General features: G+C 44.2%; 1 protein-coding gene across 2 annotated transcripts in view; it reads right to left on the bottom strand.

The window, feature by feature from the left end:
- The window catches only part of CLCN2 (chloride voltage-gated channel 2), a 237,350-nt gene that overhangs the window by 6,555 nt on the left and 203,116 nt on the right, over nucleotides 1-27,679 (bottom strand). The window contains exons 17-22 of one of the 2 annotated variants that reach the window (XM_069726937.1): nucleotides 11,810-11,955; nucleotides 10,905-11,013; nucleotides 10,739-10,809; nucleotides 10,488-10,550; nucleotides 10,210-10,251; nucleotides 1,087-1,191 (exon numbers count right to left, since the gene is read on the bottom strand). In XM_069726937.1, coding sequence (XP_069583038.1) covers nucleotides 1,087-1,191; nucleotides 10,210-10,251; nucleotides 10,488-10,550; nucleotides 10,739-10,809; nucleotides 10,905-11,013; nucleotides 11,810-11,955 — 536 coding nt within the window. The remainder of the gene's footprint in view (nucleotides 1-1,086; nucleotides 1,192-10,209; nucleotides 10,252-10,487; nucleotides 10,551-10,738; nucleotides 10,810-10,904; nucleotides 11,014-11,809; nucleotides 11,956-27,679) is intronic. The other variant, XM_069726938.1, reaches the window with a different exon arrangement.

Raw genomic sequence — 27,679 nt, 5'->3', positions numbered from 1 at the left:
TAAGCTCCGAGCTGCACTACCAGGACCTGAGACACGTGATCACAGGGGGACTGGCCGGAGAAGGAGCTAAGCTCCGAGCTGCACTACCAGGACCTGAGACACGTGATCACAGGGGGACTGGCCGGGGAAGGAGCTAAGCGCCGAGCTGCACTACCAGGACCTGAGACACGTGATCACAAGGGGACTGGCTGGAGAAGGAGCTAGGCTCCGTACAAGGGAGAGAGAGTGGTCAGACAAGCCTGATATGATAGCAGGGCAACGCAGTATCCAAGGACACAGATTAAAGAATCATCAAATACAAGCCGAAGTCAGAAAAGCCAGACAGGAACGCAGTAACCAAGGGCACAGACAAGGAGGGCAGTCAGAGAGCAAGCCAGGGACCAGAACCAGAGAAATACCAGAAGTACAGAATCAGAGCGCAGACACAAAACGAGGGACAAGCCGGATCATACACTAGACAAGCACACAGGAACAAACAGTATACACAGGTATAGCAAGGTCAGCTGCTCAGCCGAGGACAGAACTATCACTGACAAACCCCCCACAAAGGAGAGCGGATTAATATAGTCCTCTCCAAACCAAAAGGAGGCCAGCAAAGTTAACTCTGTACAGCCCAGGATGGGGAAAGGAATTCCCGTCCAGAGCCATGACACATAGTTTTCTCTGCTGCAGATCTACCAGTTCTCTGAATGCTGAGCTCAACTAACCCCGCCCGCACCACTGATTGGCAGCTTTCTGTGTACACTGTGGATAGTCAGAAAGCTGCCAATCGGTGGTAGGGGTGGGTTATGTTGAGGTCATTAATATGGAGGACTTAATGTCAGCAAGCTTATAAGTCCTCTAGTGATATTCTGCTGCTGGTTAATCAGTGAAATATCAAAACAACAGCAAGCAGCTCCATAAGTGACATATAGCTAGTATCAGAGGCTCTGCCCCTACATCGTGTTGCTGTTGGATTAGCTGGAAAATATCTGGCTACAGATTCCTTTAAAATTAAGCATTTGTGATAGATAGATAGATAGATAGATAGATAGATAGATAGATAGATAGATAGATAGATAGATAGATAGATAGAAGGCACTGTACTTTATGTAGTGATGTTCTTTCCACCAACTGGAATGGTGCTGGGTCAATTTTGCAGTTGTTGAAGTTGATTGTTTCATCCAGTTGAAGCTCTTCCCATTCTAGAATCTAGTGAAAAAGATTTCATAATTATACAATCTCAGGCTTAGTAAAAAACAAACAAATACTATTGCTTTTTTTATCCTTTTTCCATAAAAAAAAGAAATGTGCATATCAAAATGGAATAAATGTTCATAAAAACTGCATAATAACCCTCTCTACTATAATAACACATTTGACAGCAGTATACATCTTTATCTGAGATTTATGCAATTCCCTAAAACGCGCTACTTTATGTGGCTCTGGGTTATAAAAAGGAGTCTTGTTGCTTCTAGACTGCATAGAAATGTAATAATACAAAAGTAATAAAAAAGTAATAAAAAAAGTAATACAGAATATGTTCCATTATTTATACATTATTCGGGAGTAGAAAGTAAGAACCAATACATCTGCTCAGAATATCAGGTAAGGGTATAAATCCTGCTTTGTACAGCACTGGGCAACATTCAGGGAATTTGCATTAGCCACAATAAACCTAACACCACCTCCATATAGAACTACTCTAAGCAGCTTGTCCCAGACAGAATTGTTAAAGAATGTGACAATAATCCTTTTTTTCATTTACAAGGAGACACAAGTAGGCAGTTCATCCAAAACACAATGTATTAAAGCGAGCAAGTCTTGTGTCAGTGCAATGATCTAGCAGTGTCCGTGACGTCCCGGTCCTGCTTGTGTCCTCCTTCACATGTCACTGATCAAATAGCATAATAAGCATACTGGATGGATAGCCAAATGTCACCAACGGTTTCCATTAATGTGCACCTATAGATTGGCAAGAAGACATATACATGTAAGCTGTTAACCCCTTTCTACCCATCATTCCTACTGCTTTGCATTCAAGTCAGTTTTTACCTAATTTTGTAATTTATATTTGTGAACCACATAAAACTATGCAGTGGGGAGACGCCATCGGAGGCTAGTTGCACTTGTGTCGTGTACCCCTGATGACACTGTGATTCAGGCAAAACATTTGAGGAGGCTTCAGAGGTGGTATGAATGTGTTTTAATTCAAGTTTGCACTGATGCATGGTAAGAGACAGAACAGGGGTTTTGGTTAAATGTTTTATTTTTTTCCTTGTAGCTGATAACTGCCTGGCTGTTCTTTCTGGCTTTGAGCGGTCATGGAACACTCCTGCTGGCGACTCTTCTGCTGCTTTTGACCTCACATGAACAGACCAGCTCCTTTTCTTCTGTTCTGCTGACGTGGCATCACTGTGGACATCATGCTAATTGACAGCAAGCTCCCCTTCCTAACTGTGGGGAGCCGGCTGTAAAGCAGCATGATGTCAGCAGTCGTGCTCCCTCGACACAGCAGAATGGAAGAGAAAAAATTGCTCTGTTAGGCCATGTTCACACAGTGCGTTTTTTACTGCGGAACCGCCGCGATTTTGCCGCTGCGGGTCCGCAGCTGTTTTCCATGCAGGGTACAGTACACTGTACCCTATGGAAAACAGGAACCACTGTGCACATGATGCGGGAAATAACTAAGAAAGCCGCGCTGAATAGCTGCGGTAAAAAAGAAGTACCATGTCACTTCTTTTTGTAAAACAGCAGCGGTTCTGCACCCATAGACCTCCATTGTGAGGTCAAACCCGCAGTAAAACCCGCAGATGAAAAAAATATCTGCGGGTTTTCTGCGGTTTGTGGTGCAGAACCGCTGCAGTGTGGCTGCCCCCCCGTGCCCCAATCCCACCCCCCCATGCTCCGATGCCACCCCCCCGTGCTCCGACGCCCCCCCCCCGTGCCCTCATCTCCCCCCTTATACTTACCCGGCCTCCCGGTGTCCGTCCGTCTTCTCCCTGGGCGCCGCCATCTTCCAAAATGGCGGGCGCATGCGCAGTGCGCCCGCCGAATCTGCCAGCCGGCAGATTCGTTCCAAAGTGCATTTTGATCACTGAGATATAACCTATCTCAGTGATCAAAATATAAAAAATAGTAAATGACCCCCCCCCCCCCCCCTTTGTCACCCCCATAGGTAGGGACAATAAAAAAATAAAGAATTTTTTTTTTCCACTAAGGTTAGAATAGGGTTAGGGGTAGGGGTAGGGTTAGGGGTAGGGTTAGGGTTCGGGGTAGGGTTAGGGTATTTTCAGCCATTTTAACCCTAAAAAACTTCCTAGAAAACACACAGACTCTGCATAGAAAACTGCATAAAAAAACGCACTAAAAAACGCACCAAAAAAAGGACCTGCGTTTTCTGCCAAGAGCTGCGGTTTTTAGTGCAGAAAAAACAGCAGGGAAATCAGGATCGTGTGAACATGGCCTTAATGTGGTGTGAAATGAAGTAGCAGAATTGTCACCTAAGCCGGGAGAGATCATCACTTCCTGCCGATACGTTCCAAGCCCCATTGGAAAACAAAACAGAAGTCCTGAATAACCCCTTCAATCACAGCGACATATGAATATACAGTGCTCAGCATAAATGAGTACATAAAGACAGATTTGTCAAAAAACCTTTAGCTTCTTTTTAGAATCAACATTTTTATGGGGTACCATAATGGAAAATACTAGACCAAATGTGCCCATGGATAGCAAACTAGATTTGTTATTTTGCACACCCAAAAAATATTGTATTTCCCACAAATTTATTCAAGAACAAGTTACAAAAATGAGTACACCCCCAATGACAATCTTAGGAGCAAAACTAAAGTTTTGATGCAAAATTCTGCTTAAATAGAATCTTTAAATGCTATTAACCTGTTAGTGAGGATAACAAAGAAAAAATGCATGCTGCCTACGGTGAGACATGGTGGTGGCAGTGAACTTATGCGGGACTGCATGCAGGGCCGGCGTTAGGGGCAGGCAGACCAGGCAGCTGCCTGGGGCCCCCACTCCCCCAGGGGCCCCCAGCTAGCGGCAAGTCACGCAGCCGCTATGGGGCCCCTGTGAGGCAGCGCCGACTCCCCCGCCGCATTGAACTATACCGGCGTCTGCCGGTACAGTTCAAAGCAATGATAGAAGGAGAGAGCATCACCCGACGCTCCCTCTCCCATCATTCCCCACTCTGCCTCTGACACAGCGGGTGCGCATGCACTCACTGTGACCCAGGCAGTGCTGCGGCAGCCGCCGACACAGGAGCAGGGAGCAGCGCGGGCTTGGGGAGAGGTAAGGAGCTTGTGTTTTTTTTTACTGGACTGTGCGGCCTTTCTTGAGAGGAGAGAGGCGGGGAGGGAAGGGGGGATGTGAGCTGTGCTGTATACTCTTGTGTGCTCTGCTGTATACTACTGTGGGCTCTGCTGTATACTACTGTGGGCTGTGCTATATACTACTGTGGGCAGTGCTATATACTACTGTGGGCTCTGCTGTATACTACTGTGGGGGCTGCATTATATTCTATAGGGAGGTTACATTATACTTTGTGGAGGGGCTGCATTATACTCTGTGAGGTGGCAACATTATACTATATGTGGGCTGCATTATACTGTATCGAGGACTATGGGGAAAACGTTATACTCTATGAAGAACTATGGGGTGCATTATACTATGGGAAGTGAATTGTACTACATGGATGACTATGGCGGTGCATTATACTTTATGGAGCACTGTGAGGAGTGTATTATGCTATATGGAGGACTGAGGAGTATATTTTAATATATGGAGGACTATGAGGAGTGTATTATACTATATGGAGGACTATGGGAAGTGTATAATACTATATGGAGGATTATGAGGAGTGTATTATACATTTTACAATATGGAGGACTGTGGTGCACATTATAATATATGGAGGAGTATGGGGTGTATTTTACCAAACAAGCAAAATGCAGCATATTCATTGGGTGATTGGATTGTTTATGCCGGAATAAAAATTCTTGTTCTCAGCAGAACATCGCCTGTGTAAACAGTAGATGTACTGCTGATAACATGATACTGTATGGTGATCTGTTAGTGATCTATTAGTGATGGTTCTGTCCCATCATTCTTTCTCAGACGGTGGAAAGAGGCTGGGACACAAGCGTCCAACGACTTCAGTATTGTTGATCACACTCGTTTAGCGGCCTGAGATCAGTGCATGTAAGTACAACCGAAATGCTTCTGTGTGATGTGCAAAATGTTAGCATTTGGGGCCCCATTTTGAACTTTGCCTAGGGCCCCACTTTGCCTAAAACCGGCCCTGACTGCATGCGTACTGCTGGTGTTAGGGAAGTACATTTCATTAATGGTATCATGAATTCACAGATGTACTGCTCTATATTAAAAGTGAAAATGCTACCATCACTCTGTGCACTTGGTAGACTTGCACTTTTCAAACATGATTTGTTGCACATTTGTTGTATTTCTGAAAAACAGGGTGAGAGTGATTCAGTGGCCATGTTTGTCTCCTGATCTTAATGCAATCAAACACCTATGGGGAATTCTGAAGAGACAAGTAGTGCTTCACTCTCCGTCCATCATTCATTCTCTAAAAGGATAATGAAAATAGAAGTTGCAATATGTCGCCAACAACTTCATTCCATGCCCAGAAGACTTGGTGCTCTCCTTAAAAATCATAGAGGTCATACAAAATACTAGGTTTAACCCCTTAGTGACAGAGCCAATTTGGTACTTAATGACCAGGCCAATTTTTGCAATTCTGACCACTGTCACTTTATGAGGTTATAACTCTGGAACGCTTCAACGGATCCCGCTGATTCTGAGATTGTTTTTTCGTGACATATTGTACTTCATGTTAGTGGTAACATTTCTTCGATATTACTTGCGATTATTTATGAAAAAAACGGAAATATGGCGAAAAGTTTTAAAATTTTGCAATTTTCAAACTTTGTATTTTTATGCCCTTAAATCAGAGAGATATGTCATGAAAAATAGTTAATAAATAACATTTCCCACATGTCTACTTTACATCAGCACAATTTTGGAAACAAAATTTTTTTTTGTTAGGGAGTTATAAGGGTTAAAAGTTGACCAGCAATTTCTCATTTTTACAACACCATTTTTTTTTAGGGACCACATCACATTTGAAGTTATTTTGAGGGGTCTATATGATAGAAAATAATGAAGTGTGACACCATTCTAAAAACTACACCCCTCAAGGTTCTCAAAACCACATTCAAGAAGTTTATTAACCCTTTACGTGCTTCACAGGAACTGAAACAATGTGGAAGGAAAAAATGAACATTTAACTTTTTTTTGCAAACATCTTAATTCAGAACCATATTTTTTATTTTCACAAGTGTAAAAACAGAAATGTAACCATAAATTTTGTTATGCAATTTCTCCTGAATACGCCAATACCCCATATGTGGGGGTAAACCACTTTTTGGGCGCACCGCAGAACTTAGAAGTGAAGGAGCGCCGTTTGACTTTTTCAATGCAGAATTGGCTGGAATTGAGATCGGACGCCATGTCACGTTTAGAGAGCCCCTGATGTGCCTAAACAGTGGAAACTCCCCACAAGTGACACCATTTTGGAAACTAGACCCCTTAAGGAACTTATCTAGATGTGTGGTGAGCACTTTGAACCCCCAAGTGCTTCACAGAAGTTTATAACGTAGAGCCGTGAAAATAAAAAATCGCTTTTGCTTACACAAAAATGATCTTTTCGCCCACAAATTCTTATTTTCACAAGGGTAACAGGAGAAATTAGACCACAAAAGTTGTTGTGCAATTTCTCCTGAGTACGCTGATACCCAATATGTGGGGGTAAACCACTGTTAGGGCGCACCGCAGAGCTTGGAAGAGAAGGAGTGCCGTTTTACTTTTTCAATGTAGAATTGGCTGGAATTGAGATCGGACGCCATGTCGCGTTTCGAGAGCCCCTGATGTGCCTAAACAGTGGAAACCCCCCACAAGTGACACCATTTTGGAAACTAGACCCCTTAAGGAACTTATCTAGATGTGTGGCGAGCACTTTGAACCCCCATGTGCTTCACAGAAGTTTATAACGTAGAGTCGTGAAAAAAAAAATTGCATTTTTTCTACAAAAATGATCTTTTTGCTCACAAATTTTTCTTTTCACAAGGGTAACAAGAGAAATTAGACCACTAAAGTTGTTGTGCAATTTCTCCTGAGTACGCTGATACCCAATACGTGGGGGTAAACCACTGTTAGGGCGCACCGCAGAGCTTGTAAGAGAAAGAGTGCCGTTTTACTTTTTCAATGTAGAATTGGCTGGAATTGAGATCGGACGCCATGTCGCGTTTGGAGAGCCCCTGATGTGCCTAAACAGTAGAAATCCCCCACAAGTGACCCCATTTTGGAAACTAGACCCCCCAAGGAACTTATCTAGATGTGTGGTGAGAACCTTGAATGCCCAAGTGCTTCACAGAAGTTAATAATGCAGAGCCGTGAAAATAAAAAATATTTTTTTTTTCCACAAAAAAGATTTTTTAGCCCCCAAGTGTTTATTTTCACAAGGGTAACAGGAAAAATTGGACTGCAATAGTTGTTGTCCAATTTATCCCGAGTACGCTGATGCGCCATATGTGGGGGTAAACCACTGTTTGGGCGCACGGCAGAGCTCGGAAGGGTAGGAGCGCCTTTTTGGAATGCAGACTTTGATAGAATGGTCTGTGGGCATTATGTTGCGATTGCAGAGCCCCTGATGTACCTAAACTGTAGTAACCCCCCACAAGTGACCCCATTTTGGAAACTAGACCCCCCAAGGAACTTATCTAGATGTGTGGTGAGAACTTTGAATGCCCAAGTGCTTCACAGAAGTTTAGAATGCAGAGTCGTGAAAATAAAAAATATTTTTTTTTTCACAAAAAAGATATTGTAGCCCCCAAGTTTTTATTTTCACAAGGGTAACAAGAGAAATTGGACCCCAGAAGTTGTTGTCCAATTTATCCCGAGTACGCTGATGCCCCATATGTGGGGGTAACCCACTGTTTGGGCGCACGGCAGAGCTCAGAAGTGAGGGAGCACCATTTGACTTTTTGAGCGCAAAATTGGCTGTCGTGTTTGGAGACCCCCTGATGTACCTAAACAGTGGAAACCCCCCAATTCTAGCTCCAACCCTAACCCCAACACACCCCTAACCCTAATCCCAACCTGATCCATAATCCTAATCACTAACCCTAACCATAATCACAACCCTTACCCCAAAACAACCCTAATGTCAACCATAACCCTAAATCCAACACACCCCTAATCCTAATCTCAACCCTAACCTCAAACCTAACCCTAATCCCAATACACCCCTAATCACAACCCTAACCTTAACCCTAATCCTAAACCTAACCCTAATCCCAAGCGTAACCCTAATGCCAACCCTAACCCTAATACCAACCCTAATCCAAACCCTAACCCTAATCCCAGCTCTAACCCTAACTTTAGCCCCAACCCTAGCCCTAACTTTAGCCCCAACCCTAACCCTAGCCCTAAGGCTACTTTCACACTTGCGTCGTTTGGCATTCCGTCGCAATCCGTCGTTTTGGACAAGAAACGGATCCTGCAAATGTGCCCGCAGGATGCGTTTTTTGCCCATAGACTTGTATTGCCGACGGATCGTGACGGATGGCCACACGTCGCGTCCGTCGTGCACTGGATCAGTTGTGTTTTGGCGGACCGTCGGCACAAAAAAACGTTCAATGAAACGTTTTTTTTTGTACGTCGCATCCGCCATTTCTGACCGCGCATGCGTGGCCGTAACTCCGCCCCCTCCTCCCCAGGACATAGATTGGGCAGCGGATGCGTTGAAAAACTACAGCTGCTGCCCACGTTGTGCACAATTTTCACAACGTGCGTCGGTATGTCGGGCCGACGCGCCCCGTACCGACGTAAGTGTGTAAGAAGCCTAACCCTAAATTTAGCCCCAACCCTAACCCTAAATTTAGCCCCAACCCTAACCCTAAATTTAGCCCCAACCCTAGCCCTAACCCTAGCCCTAACCCTACCCCTAACCTAACCCTACCCCTAACCCTACCCCTAACGCTACCCCTAATTTTAGCCCCAACTGCTGTTCTCCTGCCGGCCGGCAGATGGAGACAGATGACGGGCGCACTGCGCATGCGCCCGCCATGTTCTTCTGCCGGCGGCCAGGAGGAGCAGCAAGAGGATCCAGGGACACAGGTGAGTATTGTAGGGTCCCCGAATCCCCCTATTTCTCTGTCCTCTGATGTGCGATCACATCAGAGGACAGAGAATTACACTTTACTTTTTTTTTTTTTTTTTTGCGGTCGCCGGTAAACAGTTAATTACCGGCGATCGCAAAACAGGGGTTGGTAAAACCGACCCCGATCATGCTCTTTGGGGTCTCGGCTACCCCCGGCAGCCGAGACCCCAAAGATTCTCCCGCTGCCGGCCGGCGGGCGCACTGCGCATGCGCCCGCCATTTTGAAGATGGCGGCGCCCACCGGGAGACACGAGGAGCATCGGGGGAGCTAGGTGAGTATTGGGGGGGCCACCTGGGACCCCTTTTCTCTGTCCTCCGATGTGCGATCACATCGGAGGACAGAGAAATTAAAAAGAGATCGCGTTTTTTTTGTTTTTTTTTGCGATCGCCGGTAAACGGTTAATTACCGGCGATCGCAAATGCGGGGTGGGTTAAAAAACCCCCGAATCATGTTCTCTGGGGTCTCGGCTACCCCCGGCAGCCGAGACCCCGGAGAAAATCGGCCTCTGGGGGGCGCTATTCACTTTTTCCACAGCGCCGTTAATTAACGGCGCTGTGGTTTAAGTACCCTTAGCGGCCGCCGTTAAAAGGCGTATCGGCGGTCGCTAAGGGGTTAATAGTTTTTGATATGAGTGTAGTCATTTTTGCATCCACCAATTTGCATATAACTGAAGACTTTGCAATGAAAGTTATAGGATTAATCTTACATGTACTCATTTATGCTGAGCATTGTTCGATGTACAAACACAGTGTTGGAACACTTGCAGATTTGGATAAGTAGTGTAACGTTAACTCATTCATTACTTTGGACTCTTTTTAACTATACAATGACATTTTAGATATGTAAACCAAGTTTGTGTTTTAAAGGCCTGCGCTAATGCTGGGCTGTGTGCCGTTTTCGGAATGTAACGAAGTAATAAAGGAGCAGAAGCAAAGCTCTCAATGTAATACCCATCCTGATGCAGACTCACCTGTGATTGTGTCATTGTATCGATCTCATCCATGTCTTCTCCCTGAAACACAAGAGCTATTTTATTTTAAGCCATATGGGGCTGCACATAGATAATTATAGCAGGGAATTGACTGAGCATTACTCATCCGTAGAGGATTTCATTAGAATTTTAATGGCAATGTCTTGATCGGTCACATTTGTGGTATAGACAGCGCATGCACGGACTCAACAAGCACAATACCATACATAGCAGAACATGCAGTAGATTAGTGGAAACGCAACTAATTGTGGACCTACCTTAATACATATCCGTATTCGTTTGCCTTTAACCTTTGAGGCAGATGCAGGATTCTTGGGGGACTTATGTTACAACATAGAAAACAAATTTGAGCACTACATGGTGACTAACAATAGAGTGAAAGGGCAAAGCAGAGGGATGGTTAGTGGGTGAGTGATATCCGAGACAGAGGCAGGTCTGAATGGAATACATAGATATGAGAATGCATAAAGCATTAAGCACAGGCAAGGCAATATGGCTGCCTCCTTACCTCCAGATTCTCAGTTAAGTCTTTGGCACAGAATATATTTTTCAAGGCAGCTACAGAAGGATCAGAATCATCTGTAAGTAAAAGAGAACACAATTTGGTTTCCATTCCCTTTTCCTCTGCTCTTCTCTTGCTGGACATCACATACTAACTGCAGAATTTGAGGTACCTTGGGAATTTTCCATCAGGCTACTCTGGTTGCGTTTCAGAGCAGGTTTAAGGGGTTTTCGATTTTCCCCGACTCGAGGTGGAGAAAACGTGGACTCCTCAGTTTCTATCTAAAAAAAAATACCAGCATGTGAACACAAAACTCTACTGCCACACAAAGGAAAACGACTTGTACAGTATAGCCCCAAATGATCAAGAGTAGAGTTTGTTTAATAAATTGAGATAAACAAAGAAACGTATATCATAATATAATAATATATAATTTAAGAGAGAGCTTCCGTTGTATACTCCTGACCAGTGATCTGTATGTAGGGGGCTGGCTGACAGGCACATTGCAATAGCTAGGCCAGCCTCCTTCACAGTCATGGCTGACACACAGACCGAAGAGGGGACCTGCCTAGCTATTGAAATGAGCCGGTCAGACAGCCCCTATTGTACATGTTACTAGTTATATGTCGGCACAGGAAGTTCTCTCTCCTGTGTCAAATCCAACATGGAAGAGATGCCAGAACACTGAAAATGGAATATCACACATTTAAAAAATAAAGTGCATTACTACGTGTTGTGATGTAACATTTCAAACACAGAGGGACATATTTTTGTTCTGATGAACAACCCCTTTAAAAAGTGCACGCTTCTTATTAGAACGACGGGGAGAACAGAATAGTTGAACGAGTGAACAGAGAGTGAGGGGTTGTCTCCTGGCAAAATTGGGTACGTTGAAATGGCCATTTTATTATAATGGGAGAGTGTTCATTCACCCAGTGGCACGGTATGTAGCATTTACAACCATAGGCAGATTGAAGCTGAGAAATGCAGCAGTCCATCCAGCCAGGCATAGACTATCGTAACTACCCCTACCTGCACCTGTATTACTCTTCATTACTATGAAATGCATCTTTTCACCTGGAATCGCACGCTGTTCTCCACTTCTTTCCTTCCCCCATTCTCTTTCTCTCTCAGCTGCTGTAGGCGACGTTTTCTGCTGAGATGAAACCGCAGCAAAGACACCAGCTGGGCGCAGTCAATGGAGCCCAGCAACACCATGGACTCTAGAGAAAGAGACAATCACTGCATCAATATTTCATTACTCCTTCTTTCACTGCACACACTTTCACATCCTTAATATTAATGATGTAGAATAAAAAACCATAAACGGGCCGGGGGAAGGCAATGATTTGGGTGCACGGGATGGAGAACTGTAGGCAATAGCTGGAACATAAAGACATGAAAACAGATTTAAAACTGTAAAATCATTAGGAGGTGCAAAATAAAACCTCTATTAGACTAACAATACGACAAGCAAGCTACTGTGGCTCACTCATTATGAAGAGATGTACACACATATTATGTAGTCATATGCAAATAGATACGGTAAATAGGAACTGTACTTGCAACAAACGTTGTATAAATCATTAGTTTAGGCAAATCTAAGAAACTTTGTAATATATCATATTAGATAAATCTGCTTCTTTCTCCACTTATGAGCCACTTTCATCCCTTAGCTTGAACTGTATACAAACATTACTTATACAAAAACTATTATCAATAAATTATTTCCTCTATTGTGTTTCTCTGCGGTTATCCTTGGTTCACCTGAACAGCGATTTTACCATGAAGATGAATGTGAGGTTATCACAGCCTCTCCCTGTTACTTGGCCTTACAGAGGAGTAATAGGAGCCAACCTGTAACAGTCTATGTATTATTCAAGGATAATTCCACGAAAACATTTTCTGTTAGCTGCTTTTCTAGGTCACTTGATAAGGTAACTATTAATTGGTTCTGGGTGGACGCATCCTTTAAGCTTCATGACATTCTGGATGTAATCAGCATAAATCCGGGCACCCAGGCATATATCCAGAAAAGAGCAATAATGTTATTCATAGGGAAACAGTTGTAGTCCTGACATACAAGCTGTATTCTGCCTCGCATTACTATGAAAGTAATCAAACCATTCAATTAAAATCATACAATTCAATTACACAGTCCATGACTTCCAAGTGTGAGGATAATAAGGGGAATATCCAGCCAGGGTGATCTTCTGATAGATCATAGGTACATGTGGAAACATTACATGGGTGACATATGGGAACTCGGTGGAACATACATTTCCTACAATATATCTGTTACGTGTTCAAACCCCTTTAGAACTGCTCAAGACCCCCAGTATGGAAATCTAACGTCGTCATTGATTTAGGTTCCCCTTCCTGTAGAACGTCAATAAGAAGAATCTCAGTCAGGCCAATGGGATCCAAAGATCATCGCTAACACATTGGTGGAAGCAAACTGCTGTGCTATTATTTATTCCTGCTGATAATATGGCACCGGCAAATACTGTAGCACGGTACATAATATATACACCAGAGTCCTCAATCTAATATCACACACAACCATGATGGTCAATTTTAGAGGAAGATAATTAAAGGACTTAGACCACCACTAAAGGGATTTCCCAATATGTTTTTTGAACTGCTTAGTCAAAAAAATCATAATCCTCCACATGATTTGAATGAAGCATGCGCTGTCCCCCCTGCTGCTCTTCTGTGTACCGTGGCTGCAGTGGTCTCATCCCATATACACCACATGACTGCCGCGGCCAACAGCGATGTCACTGCTGCAACCAAGGTGACCACAAGGTCATCAGGAAGACAGAGGACCAGAAGCTAGAATAAATGAGCCACTATATGGTTTTACATATTTTAGTTACTTTGGGGGCCAACAGCAGCTTTGTAAACATCTTGAAAGAGCCCTTTAAATATCACATCCACTGCATAGATCATAAAAATGAACAATTTTTGCCACTGACATGCTTTTATAAAAACAATCCAGGGAAGAGTTATGACATTTGCTTACATAATGTGGTGTCCCCTGCTGTTTGAGGTGTAAAACAATGTGTGGGTCCACCACCTGAGTACTGGTGGGCAGGGAGCTCCCACAACCAGTTCACTGCATGGTGCACAGGCCAACATAGTCCGTACTGTCTTCTATAATTAAAATGGCAATGGTCTTTGAAAAAGTGCATCCTGGGGATATCACGCAGTATACATATACTACTCTGGATTCGTATTAGCCACAGATGGGACGAAAGGTCCATATACACTAGCCATCTACAGATGGGATAAAGGTCCATATACACTAGCCAACCACTATAGCCATCTACAGACGGGATAAAGGTCCATATACACTAGCCAACCACTATAGCCATTTACAGGCGGGATAAAGGTCCATATACACTAGCCAACCACTATAGCCATCTACAGACGGGATAAAGGTCCATATACACTAGCCAAACACTATAGCCATCTACAGACGGGATAAAGGTCCATATACACTAGCCAAACACTATAGCCATCTACAGATGGGATAAAGGTCCATATACACTAGCCAACCACTATAGCCATCTACAGACGGGATAAAGGTCCATATACACTAGCCAAACACTATAGCCATCTACAGACGGGATAAAGGTCCATATACACTAGCCAACCACTATAGCCATCTACAGATGGGATAAAGGTCCATATACACTAGCCAAACACTATAGCCATCTACAGATGGGATAAAGGTCCATATACACTAGCCAACCACTATAGCCATCTACAGACGGGATAAAGGTCCATATACACTAGCCAACCACTATAGCCATCTACAGACGGGATAAAGGTCCATATACACTAGCCAACCACTATAGCCATCTACAGACGGGATAAAGGTCCATATACACTAGCCAACCACTATAGCCATCTACAGACGGGATAAAGGTCCATATACACTAGCCAAACACTATAGCCATCTACAGATGGGATAAAGGTCCATATACACTAGCCAACCACTATAGCCATCTACAGACGGGATAAAGGTCCATATACACTAGCCAACCACTATAGCCATCTACAGACGGGATAAAGGTCCATATACACTAGCCAACCACTATAGCCATCTACAGACGGGATAAAGGTCCATATACACTAGCCAAACACTATAGCCATCTACAGACGGGACGAAAGGTCCATGTACACTAGCAAAACACTATAGCAATCTACAGACAGGATAAAGGTCCATATACACTAGCCAACCACTATAGCCATCTACAGACAGGATAAAGGTCCATATACACTAGCCAACCACTATAGCCATCTACAGATGGGATGGAAGGTCCATATACACTATATAAAAGAACCTGAAGACCCACCTCTTCCGACAAGCCTACTACCTGCAGTAACCACCGATCGACCAAACCGCTGCACGGCCAGCTCTACCCTACCTACTGTATCCTCACCCATCCCTTGTAGATTGTGAGCCCTCGCGGGCAGGGTCCTGTCGCCTCCTGTACCAGTTGTGACTTGTATTGTTCAAGATTATTGTACTTGTTTTATTATGTATACCCCTCCCCACATGTAAAGCGCCATGGAATAAATGGCGCTATAATAATAAATAATAATAATAATAATAATAATAATACACTAGCCAAACACTATAGCCATCTACAGATGAGATGAAAGGTCCATATACACTAGCCAACCACTATAGCCATCTACATATAGGATGAAAGGTCCATATACACTAGCCAACCACTATAGCCATCTACAGACGGGACAAAAGGTCCATATACACTAGCCAAACAATATAGCCATCTACAGACGGGACGAAAGGTCCATATACACTAGCCAACCACGATTATAGCCATCTACAGACGTAACGAAAGGTCCATATACACTAGCCAACCACTATGGTCATCTACAGATGGGACGGAAGGTCCATAAACACTAGCCAACCACTCTAGCCATCTACAGATGGGATGGAAGGTCCATATACACTAGCTAACCACTATAGCCATCTACAGATGGGATGGAAGGTCCATAATATACACTAGCCAATCACTATAGCCATCTACAGATGGGACTAAAGGTCCATATGCACTAGCCAACCACTATAGCCATCTACAGATGGGATGGAAGGTCCATAATATACACTAGCCAAACACTATAGTCATCTATAGATGGGACGAAAGGTCCATATGCACTAGCCAACCACTATAGCCATCTACATATAGGATGAAAGGTCCATATACACTAGCCAACCACTATAGCCATCTACAGATGGGATGAAAGGTCCATATACACTAGCTAACCACTATAGCCATCTACAGATGGGACGAAAGGTCCATATACACTAGCCAACCACTATAGCCATCTACAGACAGGATAAAGGTCCATATACACTAGCCAACCACTATAGCCATCTACAGACGGGCTAAAGGTCCATATACACTAGCTAACCACTATAGCCATCTACAGATGGGATAAAGGTCCATATACACTAGCCAAACACTATAGCCATCTACAGACGGGACGAAAGGTCCATATACACTAGCAAAGCACTATAGCCATCTACAGATGGGACGAAAGGTCCATATACACTAGCCAACCACTATAGCCATCTACAGATGGGATGGAAGGTCCATATACACTATATAAAAGAACCTGAAGACCCACCTCTTCCGACAAGCCTACTACCTGCAGTAACCGCCGATCGACCAAACCGCTGCACGGCCAGCTCTACCCTACCTACTGTATCCTCACCCATCCCTTGTAGATTGTGAGCCCTCGCGGGCAGGGTCTTCTCTCCTCCTGTACCAGTTGTGACTTGTATTGTTCAAGATTATTGTACTTGTTTTATTATGTATACCCCTCCCCACATGTAAAGCACCATGGAATAAATGGCGCTATAATAATAAGTAATAATAATAATAATAATAATACACTAGCCAAACACTATAGCCATCTACAGATGAGATGAAAGGTCCATATACACTAGCCAACCACTATAGCCATCTACATATAGGATGAAAGGTCCATATACACTAGCCAACCACCATAGCCATCTACAGACGGGACAAAAGGTCCATATACACTAGCCAACCACTATAGCCATCTACAGACGGGACGAAAGGTCCATATACACTAGCCAACCACTATAGCCATCTACAGACGGGACAAAAGGTCCATATACACTAGCAAAACACTATAGCCATCTACAGATAGGACGAAAGGTCCATATACACTAGCCAACCACTATAGCCATCTACAGATGGGATGGAAGGTCCATATACACTAGCCAAACACTATAGCCATCTACAGACGGGACGAAAGGTCCATATACACTAGCCAACCACTATAGCCATCTACATATGGGATGAAAGGTCCATATATACTAGCCAACCACTAAATGACTGCCAGTTGGGTTTATTCAAACTGATCGGCACTGTCATTTAATGGCCGGCTTAGTTAGGCCGTCCAGAAATCTATCAGCGCAGAACAATCATTAACCCCTTCCCGACCCATGACGCCACGTAGGCGTCATGAAAGTCGGTGCCATTCCGACCCATGACGCCTATGCGGCGTCATGGAAAGATCGCGTCCCTGCAGATCGGGTGAAAGGGTTAACTCCCATTTCACCCGATCTGCAGGGACAGGGGGAGTGGTAGTTTAGCCCAGGGGGGGTGGCTTCACCCCCTTGTGGCTACGATCGCTCTGATTGGCTGTTGAAAGTGAAACTGCCAATCAGAGCGATTTGTAATATTTCACCTATTATAACGGGTGAAATATTACAATCCAGCCATGGCCGATGCTGAAATATCATCGGCCATGGCTGGAAATACTAGTGTGCCCCCACCCCACCCCACCGATCGCCCCCCCAGCCCTCCGATCTGGCCGGTACACTGCTCCGGCTCCCCTCCGTCCAGTGCTCCGCTCCCCCCCGTGCTCTTGTCCGCTCCCCCCGTGCTCCAATCACCCCCCCGTGCTCCAATCACCCCCCCTGCACTCCGATCCACCCCCCCCGGTGCTCCGTTCCACCCCCCCGTGCTCCATTCCAGCCCCCCGTGCTCCGTTCCACGCCCCCCGTGCTCCGTTCCACCCCTCCCGCACTCCGATTCCCCCCCCCGTGCTCCGATCCCCCCCCCGTCGTCCCCCCCCACCCCATCATACTTACCGATCCAGCCGGGGTCCCGTCCGTCTTCTCCCTGGGCGCCGCCATCTTCCAAAATGGCGGGCGCATGCGCAGTGCGCCCGCCGAATCTGCCGGCCGGCAGATTCGTTCCAAAGTGCATTTTGATCACTGAGATAGATTATATCTCAGTGATCAAAATAAAAAAAATAATAAATGACCCCCCCCCTTGTCACCCCCATAGGTAGGGACAATAAAAAAATAAAGAAATTTTTTTTTTTCCACTAATGTTAGAATAGGGTTAGGGTTAGGGATAGGGTTAGGGGTAGGGTTAGGGTTAGGGGTAGGGGTAGGGTTAGGGCTAGGGGTAGGGTTAGGGCTAGGGTTTCGGTATGTGCACACGTATTCTGGTCCTCTGCGGATTTTTCCGCTGCGGATTTGATAAATCCGCAGTGCTAAACCGCTGCGGATTTATGGCGGATTTACCGCGGTTTTTCTGCGCATTTCACTGCGGTTTTACAACTGCGATTTTCTATTTGAGCAGTTGTAAAACCGCTGCGGAATCCACACAAAGAAGTGACATGCTGCGGAATGTAAACCGCTGCGTTTCCGTGCAGTTTTTCCGCAGCATGGGCACAGCGATTTTTGTTTCCCGTAGGTTTACATTGAACTGTAAACTCATGGGAAACTGCTGCGGATCCGCAGCGTTTTCCGCAGCGTGTGCACATACCTTTAGAATTAGGCTATGTGCACACGGTGCGGATTTGGCTGCGGATCCGCAGCAGTGTTCAATCAGGTTTACAGTACCATGTAAACATATGAAAAACCAAATCCGCTGTGCCCATGGTGCGGAAAATACCGCGCGGAAACGCTGCGTTGTATTTTCCGCAGCATGTCAATTCTTTGTGCGGATTCCGCAGCGAATTACACCTGTTCCTCAATAGGAATCCGCAGGTGAAATCCGCACAAAAAACACTGGAAATCCGCGGAAAATCCGCAGGTAAAACGCAGTGCCTTTTACCCGCGGATTTTTCAAAAATGGTGCGAAAATATCTCACACAAATCCGCAACGTGGGCACATAGCCTTAGGGTTAGGGTTGGAATTAGGGTTGTGGTTATGGTTAGGGGTGTGTTGGGGTTAGGGTTGTGGTTAGGGGTGTGTTGCGGTTAGGGTTGTGTTTAGGGTTATGGCTACAGTTGGGATTAGGGTTAGGGGTGTGTTGGGGTTAGTGTTGGAGGTAGAATTGAGGGGTTACCACTGTTTAGGCACATCAGGGGTCTCCAAACGCAACATGGCGCCACCATTGATTCCAGCCAATCTCGTATTCAAAAAGTCAAATGGTGCTCCCTCACTTCCGAGCCCTGACGTGTGCCCAAACAGTGGTTTACCCCCACATATGGGGTACCAGCATACTCAGGACAAACTGCGCAACAATTACTGGGGTCCAATTTCTCCTGTTACCCTTGTGAATCAAAAAAAATGCTTGCTAAAACATAATTTTTGAGGAAAGAAAAATGATTTTTTATTTTCACGGCTCTGCGTTGTAAACGTCTGTGAAGCACTTGGGGGTTCAAAGTGCTCACCACATATCTAGATAAGTTCCTTGGGGGGTCTAATTTCTAAAATGGGGTCACTTGTGGGGGTTTCTACTGTTTAGGCACACCAGGGTCTCTGCAAACGCAACGTGACACCCGCAGACCATTCCATCAAAGTCTGCATTTCAAAAGTCACTACTTCCCTTCTGAGCCCCGACGTGTGCCCAAACAGTGGTTTACCCCCACTCATGGGGTATCAGCGTACTCAGGAGAAACTGGACAACAACTTTTGGGGTCCAATTTCTCCTGTAACCCTTGGGAAAATAAAAAATTCTGGGCTAAATAATTATTTTTGAGGAAAGAAAACGTATTTATTATTTTCACGGCTCTGCATTATAAACTTCTATGAAGCACCTGGGGGTTCAAAGTGCTCACCACACATCTAGATAAGTTCCTTTCGGGGTCTAGTTTCCAAAATGCGGTCACTTGTGGGGGGTTTCTACTGTTAAGCCACATCAGGGGCTCTGCAAACGCAACGTGACGCCCACAGAGCATTCCATCAAAGTCTGCATTTCAAAACGTCACTACTTCAATTCCAAGCCCCGGCATGTGCCCAAACAGTAGTTTACCCCCACATATGGGGTATCACCGTACTCAGGAGAAACTGGACAACAAATATTGGGGTCAAATTTCTCCTGTTACCCTTGGGAAAATTAAAAAATTCTGGGCTAAATAATTATTTTTGAGGAAAGAAAACGTATTTATTATTTTCACGGCTCTGCATTATAAACTTCTATGAAGCGCTTGGGGGTTCAAAGTGCTCACCACACATCTAGATAAGTTCCTTTCGGGGTCTAGTTTCCAAAATGCGGTCACTTGTGGGGGGTTTCTACTGTTAAGCCACATCAGGGGCTCTGCAAACGCAACGTGACGCCCACAGAGCATTCCATCAAAGTCTGCATTTCAAAACGTCACTACTTCACTTCCGAGCCCCGGCATGTGCCCAAACAGTGATTTACCCCCACATATGGGGTATCATCGTACTCAGGAGAAACTGGACAACAACTTTTGGGGTCAAATTTCTCCTGTTACCCTTGGGAAAATAAAAAATTGCAGGCTAAAATATCATTTTTGAGAAAATAATTTTTTTTTTTCATGGCTCTGCGTTATAAACTTCTGTGAAGCACTTGGGGGTTCAAAGTCCTCACCACACATCTAGATTAGTTCCTTTGGGGGTCTAGTTTCCAAAATGGTGTCATTTCTGGGGGATCTCCAATGTTTAGGCACACAGGGGCTCTCCAAACGTGACATGGTGTCCGCTAATGATTGGAGCTAATTTTCCATTTAAAAAGCCAAATGGCGTGCCATCCCTTCCCAGCCCTGCCGTGCGCCCAAACAGTGGTTTACCCCCACATATGGGGTATCTGCGTACTCAGGACAAACAGGACAACAATATTTGGGGCAAAATAGGAAATTCCAGGCTAAAAAATCATTTTTGAGGAAAGAAAAATTATTTTTTATTTTCATGGCTCTGCGTTATAAACTTCTGTGAAGCACCTGGGGGTTTAAAGTGCTCAATATGCATCTAGATAAGTTCCTTGGGGGGGTCTAGTTTCCAAAATGGGGTCACTTGTGGGGGAGCTCCAATGTTTAGGCACACAGGGGCTCTCCAAACGCGACATGGTGTCCGCTAACAATTGGAGCTAATTTTCCATTCAAAAAGTCAAATGGCGCGCCTTCCCTTCCGAGCCCTGCCGAGTGCCCAAACAGTGGTTTACCCCCACATATGAGGTATCGACGTACTCGGGAGAAATTGCCCAACAAATTTTATGATCCATTTTACCCTACTGCCCATGTGAAAATGAAAAAATTGAGGCGAAAATAATTTTTTTGTGAAAAAAAAGTACTTTTTCATTTTTACAGATCAATTTGTGAAGCACCTGAGGGTTTAAAGTGCTCACTAGGCATCTAAATAAGTTCCTTGGGGGGTCTAGTTTCCAAAATGGGGTCACTTGTGGGGGAGCGCCAATGTTTAGGCACACAGGAGCTCTCCAAACGCGACATGGTGTCCGCTAACGATGGAAATAATTTTTCATTCAAAAAGTCAAATGGCGCTCCTTCCCTTCCGAGCCTTACCATGTGCCCAAACAGTGGTTTACCCCCACATGTGAGGTATTGGTGTACTCAGGAGAAATTGCCCAACACATTTTAGGATCCATTTTATCCTGTTGCCCATGTGAAAATGAAAAAATTGAGGCTAAAAGAATTTTTTTGTGAAAAAAAAGTACTTTTTCATTTTTACGGATTAATTTGTGAAGCACCTGGGGGTTCAAAGTGCTCACTATGCATCTAGATAAGTTCCTTGGGGCGTCTAGTTTCCAAAATGGGGTCACTTGTGGGGGAGCTCCAATTTTTAGGCACACGGGGGCTCTCCAAACGTGACATGGTGTCCGCTAAAGAGTGGAGCCAATTTTTCATTCAAAAAGTCAAATGGCGCTCCTTCCCTTCCAAGCCCTGCCGTGCGCCCAAACAGTGGTTTACCCCCACATATGAGGTATCAGCGTACTCAGGACAAATTGGACAACAACTTTCGTGGTTCAGTTTCTCCTTTTACCATTGGGAAAATAAAAAAATTGTTGCTAAAAGATAATTTTTGTGACTAAAAAGTTAAATGTTCATTTTTTCCTTCCATGTTGCTTCTGCTGCTGTGAAGCACCTGAAGGGTTAATAAACTTCTTGAATGTGGTTTTGAGTACCTTGAGGGGTGCAGTTTTTAGAATGGTGTCACCTTTGGGTATTTTCAGCCATATAGACCCCTCAAACTGACTTCAAATGTGAGGTGGTCCCTAAAAAAAATGGTTTTGTAAATTTCGTTGTAAAAATGACAAATCGCTGGTCAAATTTTAACCCTTATAACTTCCTAACAAAAAAAAATTTTGTTTCCAAAATTGTGCTGATGTAAAGTAAACATGTGGGAAATGTTATTTATTAACTATTTTGTGTCACATATCTCTCTGGTTTAACAGAATAAAAATTCAAAATGTGAAAATTGCGAAATTTTCAAAATTTTCGCCAAATTTCCGTTTTTATCACAAATAAACGCAGAATTTATTGACCTAAATTTACCACTAACATGAAGCCCAATATGTCACGAAAAAACAATCTCAGAACCGCTAGGATCCGTTGAAGCGTTCCTGAGTTATTACCTCATAAAGGGACACTGGTCAGAATTGCAAAAAACGGCAAGGTCTTTAAGGTCAAAATAGGCTGGGTCATGAAGGGGTTAATATGATGGTTCTGGGCTCATAGAATATCATGTCATAGACACGTCATGTGCTTTTCACATCTCACTGGATGACATACTGCGAAGAATGATGATTTCAAAGAACGATCTAGTGAGTGTTTTATACAATCATCAGGTGATTGCTGACATTTTTGCACAATCTGATAATTGACAAGCAAACATTGCACAGAATGCCTGTTCCCGATTGGACTCATCTAAATAGGCATTCATTTGTCAGCTGCCAGAAGGGGAGGATTAGGGCTCGCTCAATTCGCTCACTGCTGCAATTGGTTATTGGTGATAATGTGACCCCGGCCTTAGCTGCAACACCAAGATGGGAAAAATGGAAGAAAAAAAAAAAAAGATGAAAAATGTTTTCTATATTCTAAAAAAGTCATTTTCACAAGGTGGTATTTTGTTCAGTATGTTCCATCATCACTTGTAAGCAAAACCAGGAAAGGAAAATAAAAAGAAAACAGTATAACTGAAAGACTTAGGCTGTGTGCACACGTTGGGTTGTTACTGATTTTTTTCAGTGCGAATTTGTCCAAAACCTGAAGTGTCTCCTGATGCTAGGAGAGTGAATGAGAATCCTGAAGTCTCATGCGCACAATGATTATTTGTTGCAGATTGTCAATTCTTTCAGTGTTTTTGCTGCAGATTTCACTCATACTAATGAGTGGGGAAAAATGTGCACTAAAAATAAGTAAAAAATGTAAACACGCTTTTTTTGCTGATTTGTTTTCCTGCCAAGAAATGATGCAGACATTTCTGCTCCAAATACTTAGCGTGTGCACACTTAACGGCCTGTGAATTTGGATCCACTCCTGTTTATGGCTCACAAATACTGACCAAACGCCAGCCTTGTGAGACAGGCCAAACATGTACATTATAGACTCTAACCCCCTTATCTCACCAGTCTGTTGAAGGCTAGGGATACACAGTGACATTCTGCTGTGTCGCATTGTGACTTTGACACAGAGTCGCTAAGGTTCTCAGAATGAGTTGGATTTCTGTCGCCAGTCACACATGGCTCACTTGTCATAGACTTCAGTGCGTGTCACATGTGATTTGCATATGACTTGTCTGCAAATTCGCTGTTTTATGTATAGCAAAATAGTCCAGTGCCCGCACGTTGTGGGTGAGCTGCACAGGGGTTTTGTTGGTCGACTTTTCATAGAACTCTAGTGGCGAATCAAAGTACTGCACTGCAACATTGCAGCTAGTGATTTGCAATGGAGTCATATTGAGGGCTGTGACACAGAGCAAATGTTTCCAAATGTGCACAGAAGTTTTTGTCACTCCACTTTTCTGAGAATTGCTGTTGTGCGACACATGTTACAGTGTATCTGTAGCGTTAGAGTTTATGAAAAAAGTGAAATACTCTCACGCCAACATGGAGAACATGAAGGCTCAATGCATGTCCTGGGTCTACTTAGAAGCGAAAACCTCCACTCTGTAAGTCAACACTGCTACCCACTGAGCCACCATGCCTCAGTGCCCAATATCATTTCTATCCTTATGTTTTTAAAGGACGACAATCTTTTGGCGATGTAGGAGTTAACACCGAATTTCTGCTTTGGCTCAGTTCACATGATTCATTTTGCTGCAGATTTTGCAATCAGGTTTATTAATAGACAAAACTATGAAAAAGGCAAATTCTGACAAATTGCAGAAACTTTCCAATATCCTGCAGGGCTCCGTAATAGCCGCTTTTCTAGGACATTGTCGAGCACATAACTCAGTGTATTTATTGTAATCTCCCCCATACAGCATGCGCAGTACTTGAGCAATATTTTACTGATTCATTGGGCCATTTTAAAGGACTCATAATGGGTAATAGCAGAGTCCCCCTAATTTTCACTGGAGTGCAATCCATATGCTAAATCTCACAACATAAACATGCTGCCACGTAATGGAGCTCATGGTAAAGGGCGGATCATTCTTGTTTTACTTCACTCATTTTGTGTTGCTGTGGAAACTAGGCATCTTCAGTTGCTATGGTTACGAAACTGGTTAGGTAAAGGAGAAATGAGAGTGATGCTGAAAATTGGCACTTCCTGACCACTGGGGTGGAACGACTGGCAGAATAATATACCATTACTCCAGACATGTTGTTTGTAAAGGAGTAACTAAACATTTGCAATTATGTTTCATGTAATTTCCAATGCAAACGATTTTAGTTTTGCCTTTTATACTGAGTTTAGGGCTGGTATCGCATAGGGATCAATACATTATTAATATGCAAATAATGATAGTAACACAAGTGCACAGTATATAGTGCAGCTGATTTCTAATCACCATGCATACTTCCAATTATAAATTAATTATATTATGCGATACCACTTACATACAGAAGACTCCTTAGAAGATAAATTATTAAACGCCTGCATCTCCCTTTTGTAATAATCAGTACAAGAAGCGCTACATGGCTACAGTAACTTATAGTAGCCCACCCTACATAGCTGCAGTGTCTTCTATAAGCCCACCCTACATGGCTGCAGTGTCTTCTATAAGCCCACCCTACATGGCTGCAGTATCTTCTATAAGCCCACCCTACATGGCTGCAGTATCTTCTATAAGCCCACCCTACATGGCTGCAGTATCTTCTATAAGCCCACCCTACATGGCTGCAGTATCTTCTATAAGCCCACCCTACATGGCTGCAGTATCTTCTATAAGCCCACCCTACATGGCTGCAGTATCATCTATAAGCCCACCTTACATGGCTGCAGTACCTTCTATAAGCCCACCCTACATGGCTGCAGTATCTTTTATAATCCCACCCTACATGGCTGCAGTATCTTCTATAATCCCACCCTACATGGCTGCAGTATCTTCTATAATCCCACCCTACATGGCAGCAGTATCTTCTATAAGCCCACCCTACATGGCTGCAGTATCTTCTATAAGCCCATCCTACATGGCTGCAGTACCTTCTATAAGCCCACCCTACATGGCTGCAGTATCTTTTATAATCCCACCCTACATGGCTGCAGTATCTTCTATAATCCCACCCTACATGGCAGCAGTATCTTCTATAATCCCACCCTACATGGCAGCAGTATCTTCTATAATCCCACCCTACATGGCAGCAGTATCTTCTATAATCCCACCCTACATGGCAGCAGTATCTTCTATAATCCCACCCTACATGGCAGCAGTATCTTCTATAAGCCCACCCTACATGGCAGCAGTATCTTCTATAAGCCCACCCTACATGGCTGCAGTATCTTCTATAAGCCCACCCTACATGGCTGCAGTATCTTCTATAAGCCCATCCTACATGGCTGCAGTATCTTCTATAAGCCCACCTTACATGGCTGCAGTACCTTCTATAAGCCCACCCTACATGGCTGCAGTATCTTTTATAATCCCACCCTACATGGCTGCAGTATCTTCTATAATCCCACCCTACATGGCTGCAGTATCTTCTATAATCCCACCCTACATGGCAGCAGTATCTTCTATAAGCCCACCCTACATGGCTGCAGTATCTATATATATAATTGTCTAAGGGTTTTTCCGTCTGTCTGTCTGTCTGTCCTGGAAATCCCGCGTCTCTGATTGGTCGAGGCCGCCAGGCCTCGACCAATCAGCGGCGGGCACAGTATCGACGTAGAAATCCTGCGTCTCTGATTCAGCGACGGGCACAGTATCGACGTAGATGTCATAATGGTTGCCATGGCGACGATGATGTCATAAAGGTTGCCTCGACCAATCAGCGACGGGCACAGTCTGCCGCGAATTCTGGAATCTACTACGGGGACATGCATATTCTAGAATACCCGATGCGTTAGAATCGGGCCACAATCTAGTCTTCTATAATCCCACCCTACATGGCTGCAGTATCTTCTATAATCCCACCCTACATGGCTGCAGTATCTTCTATAAGCCCACCCTACATGGCTGCAGTATCTTCTATAAGCCCACCCTACATGGCTGCAGTATCTTCTATAAGCCCACCCTACATGGCTGCAGTATCTTCTATAAGCCCACCCTACATGGCTGCAGTATCTTCTATAAGCCCACCTTACATGGCTGCAATACCTTCTATAAGCCCTCCCTACATGGCTGCAGTATCTTCTATAAGCCCACCTTACATGGCTGCAGTACCTTCTATAAGCCCACCCTACATGGCTGCAGTATCTTCTATAATCCCACCCTACTTGGCTGCAGTATCTTCTATAATCCCACCCTACATGGCTGCAGTATCTTCTATAGTATTCATCATGCATACTTCCAATTATAAATTAATTATATTATGCGATACCACTTACATACAGAAGACTCCTTAGAAGATATATTATTAAACGCCTGCATCTCCCTTTTGTAATAATCAGTACAAGAAGCGCTACATGGCTGCAGTAACTTATAGTAGCCCACCCTACATAGCTGCAGTGTCTTCTATAAGCCCACCCTACATGGCTGCAGTATCTTCTATAAGCCCACCCTACATGGCTGCAGTATCTTCTATAAGCCCACCCTACATGGCTGCAGTATCTTCTATAAGCCCACCTTACATGGCTGCAGTAACTTATATAAGCCCAACCTACATGGCTGCAGTAACTTATATAAGCCCACCCTACATGGCTGCAGTATCTTCTATAAGATCATCCTACATGGCTGCAGTAACTTATATAAGCCCACCCTACATGGCTGCAGTAAGTTATATAAGCCCACCCTACATGGCTGCAGTAAGTTATATAAGCCTGCCCTACATGGCTGCAGCAACTTATATAAGCCCGCCCTACAATAGATGCACCTTTTCTGGGCAGCTGCAGGCTGCTATTTTTGGGCCATGGATATGGTCCCTCCCTCAGCCTCTTACCACCCTGAGAATACCAGCCCCCCAACTGTCTGCTTAACCAAGGTTACTTGTCAAAAACAGGGGGGACCTCACCCCCTTTTTTTAATTATTTAAATAATTTAAAAAATCAGAGTGGGGACCCCTCTATTCTTGATAACCAGCCTTGCTGAAGGTAACAGCTGAGGGTTGCAGTCCCCC

The sequence above is a fragment of the Ranitomeya imitator genome, chromosome 5 (genome assembly GCF_032444005.1).
Source record: "Ranitomeya imitator isolate aRanImi1 chromosome 5, aRanImi1.pri, whole genome shotgun sequence".
Taxonomy (NCBI): Eukaryota; Metazoa; Chordata; class Amphibia; order Anura; family Dendrobatidae; genus Ranitomeya; species Ranitomeya imitator.
This window is presented reverse-complemented; position numbering and strand designations above follow the sequence as displayed.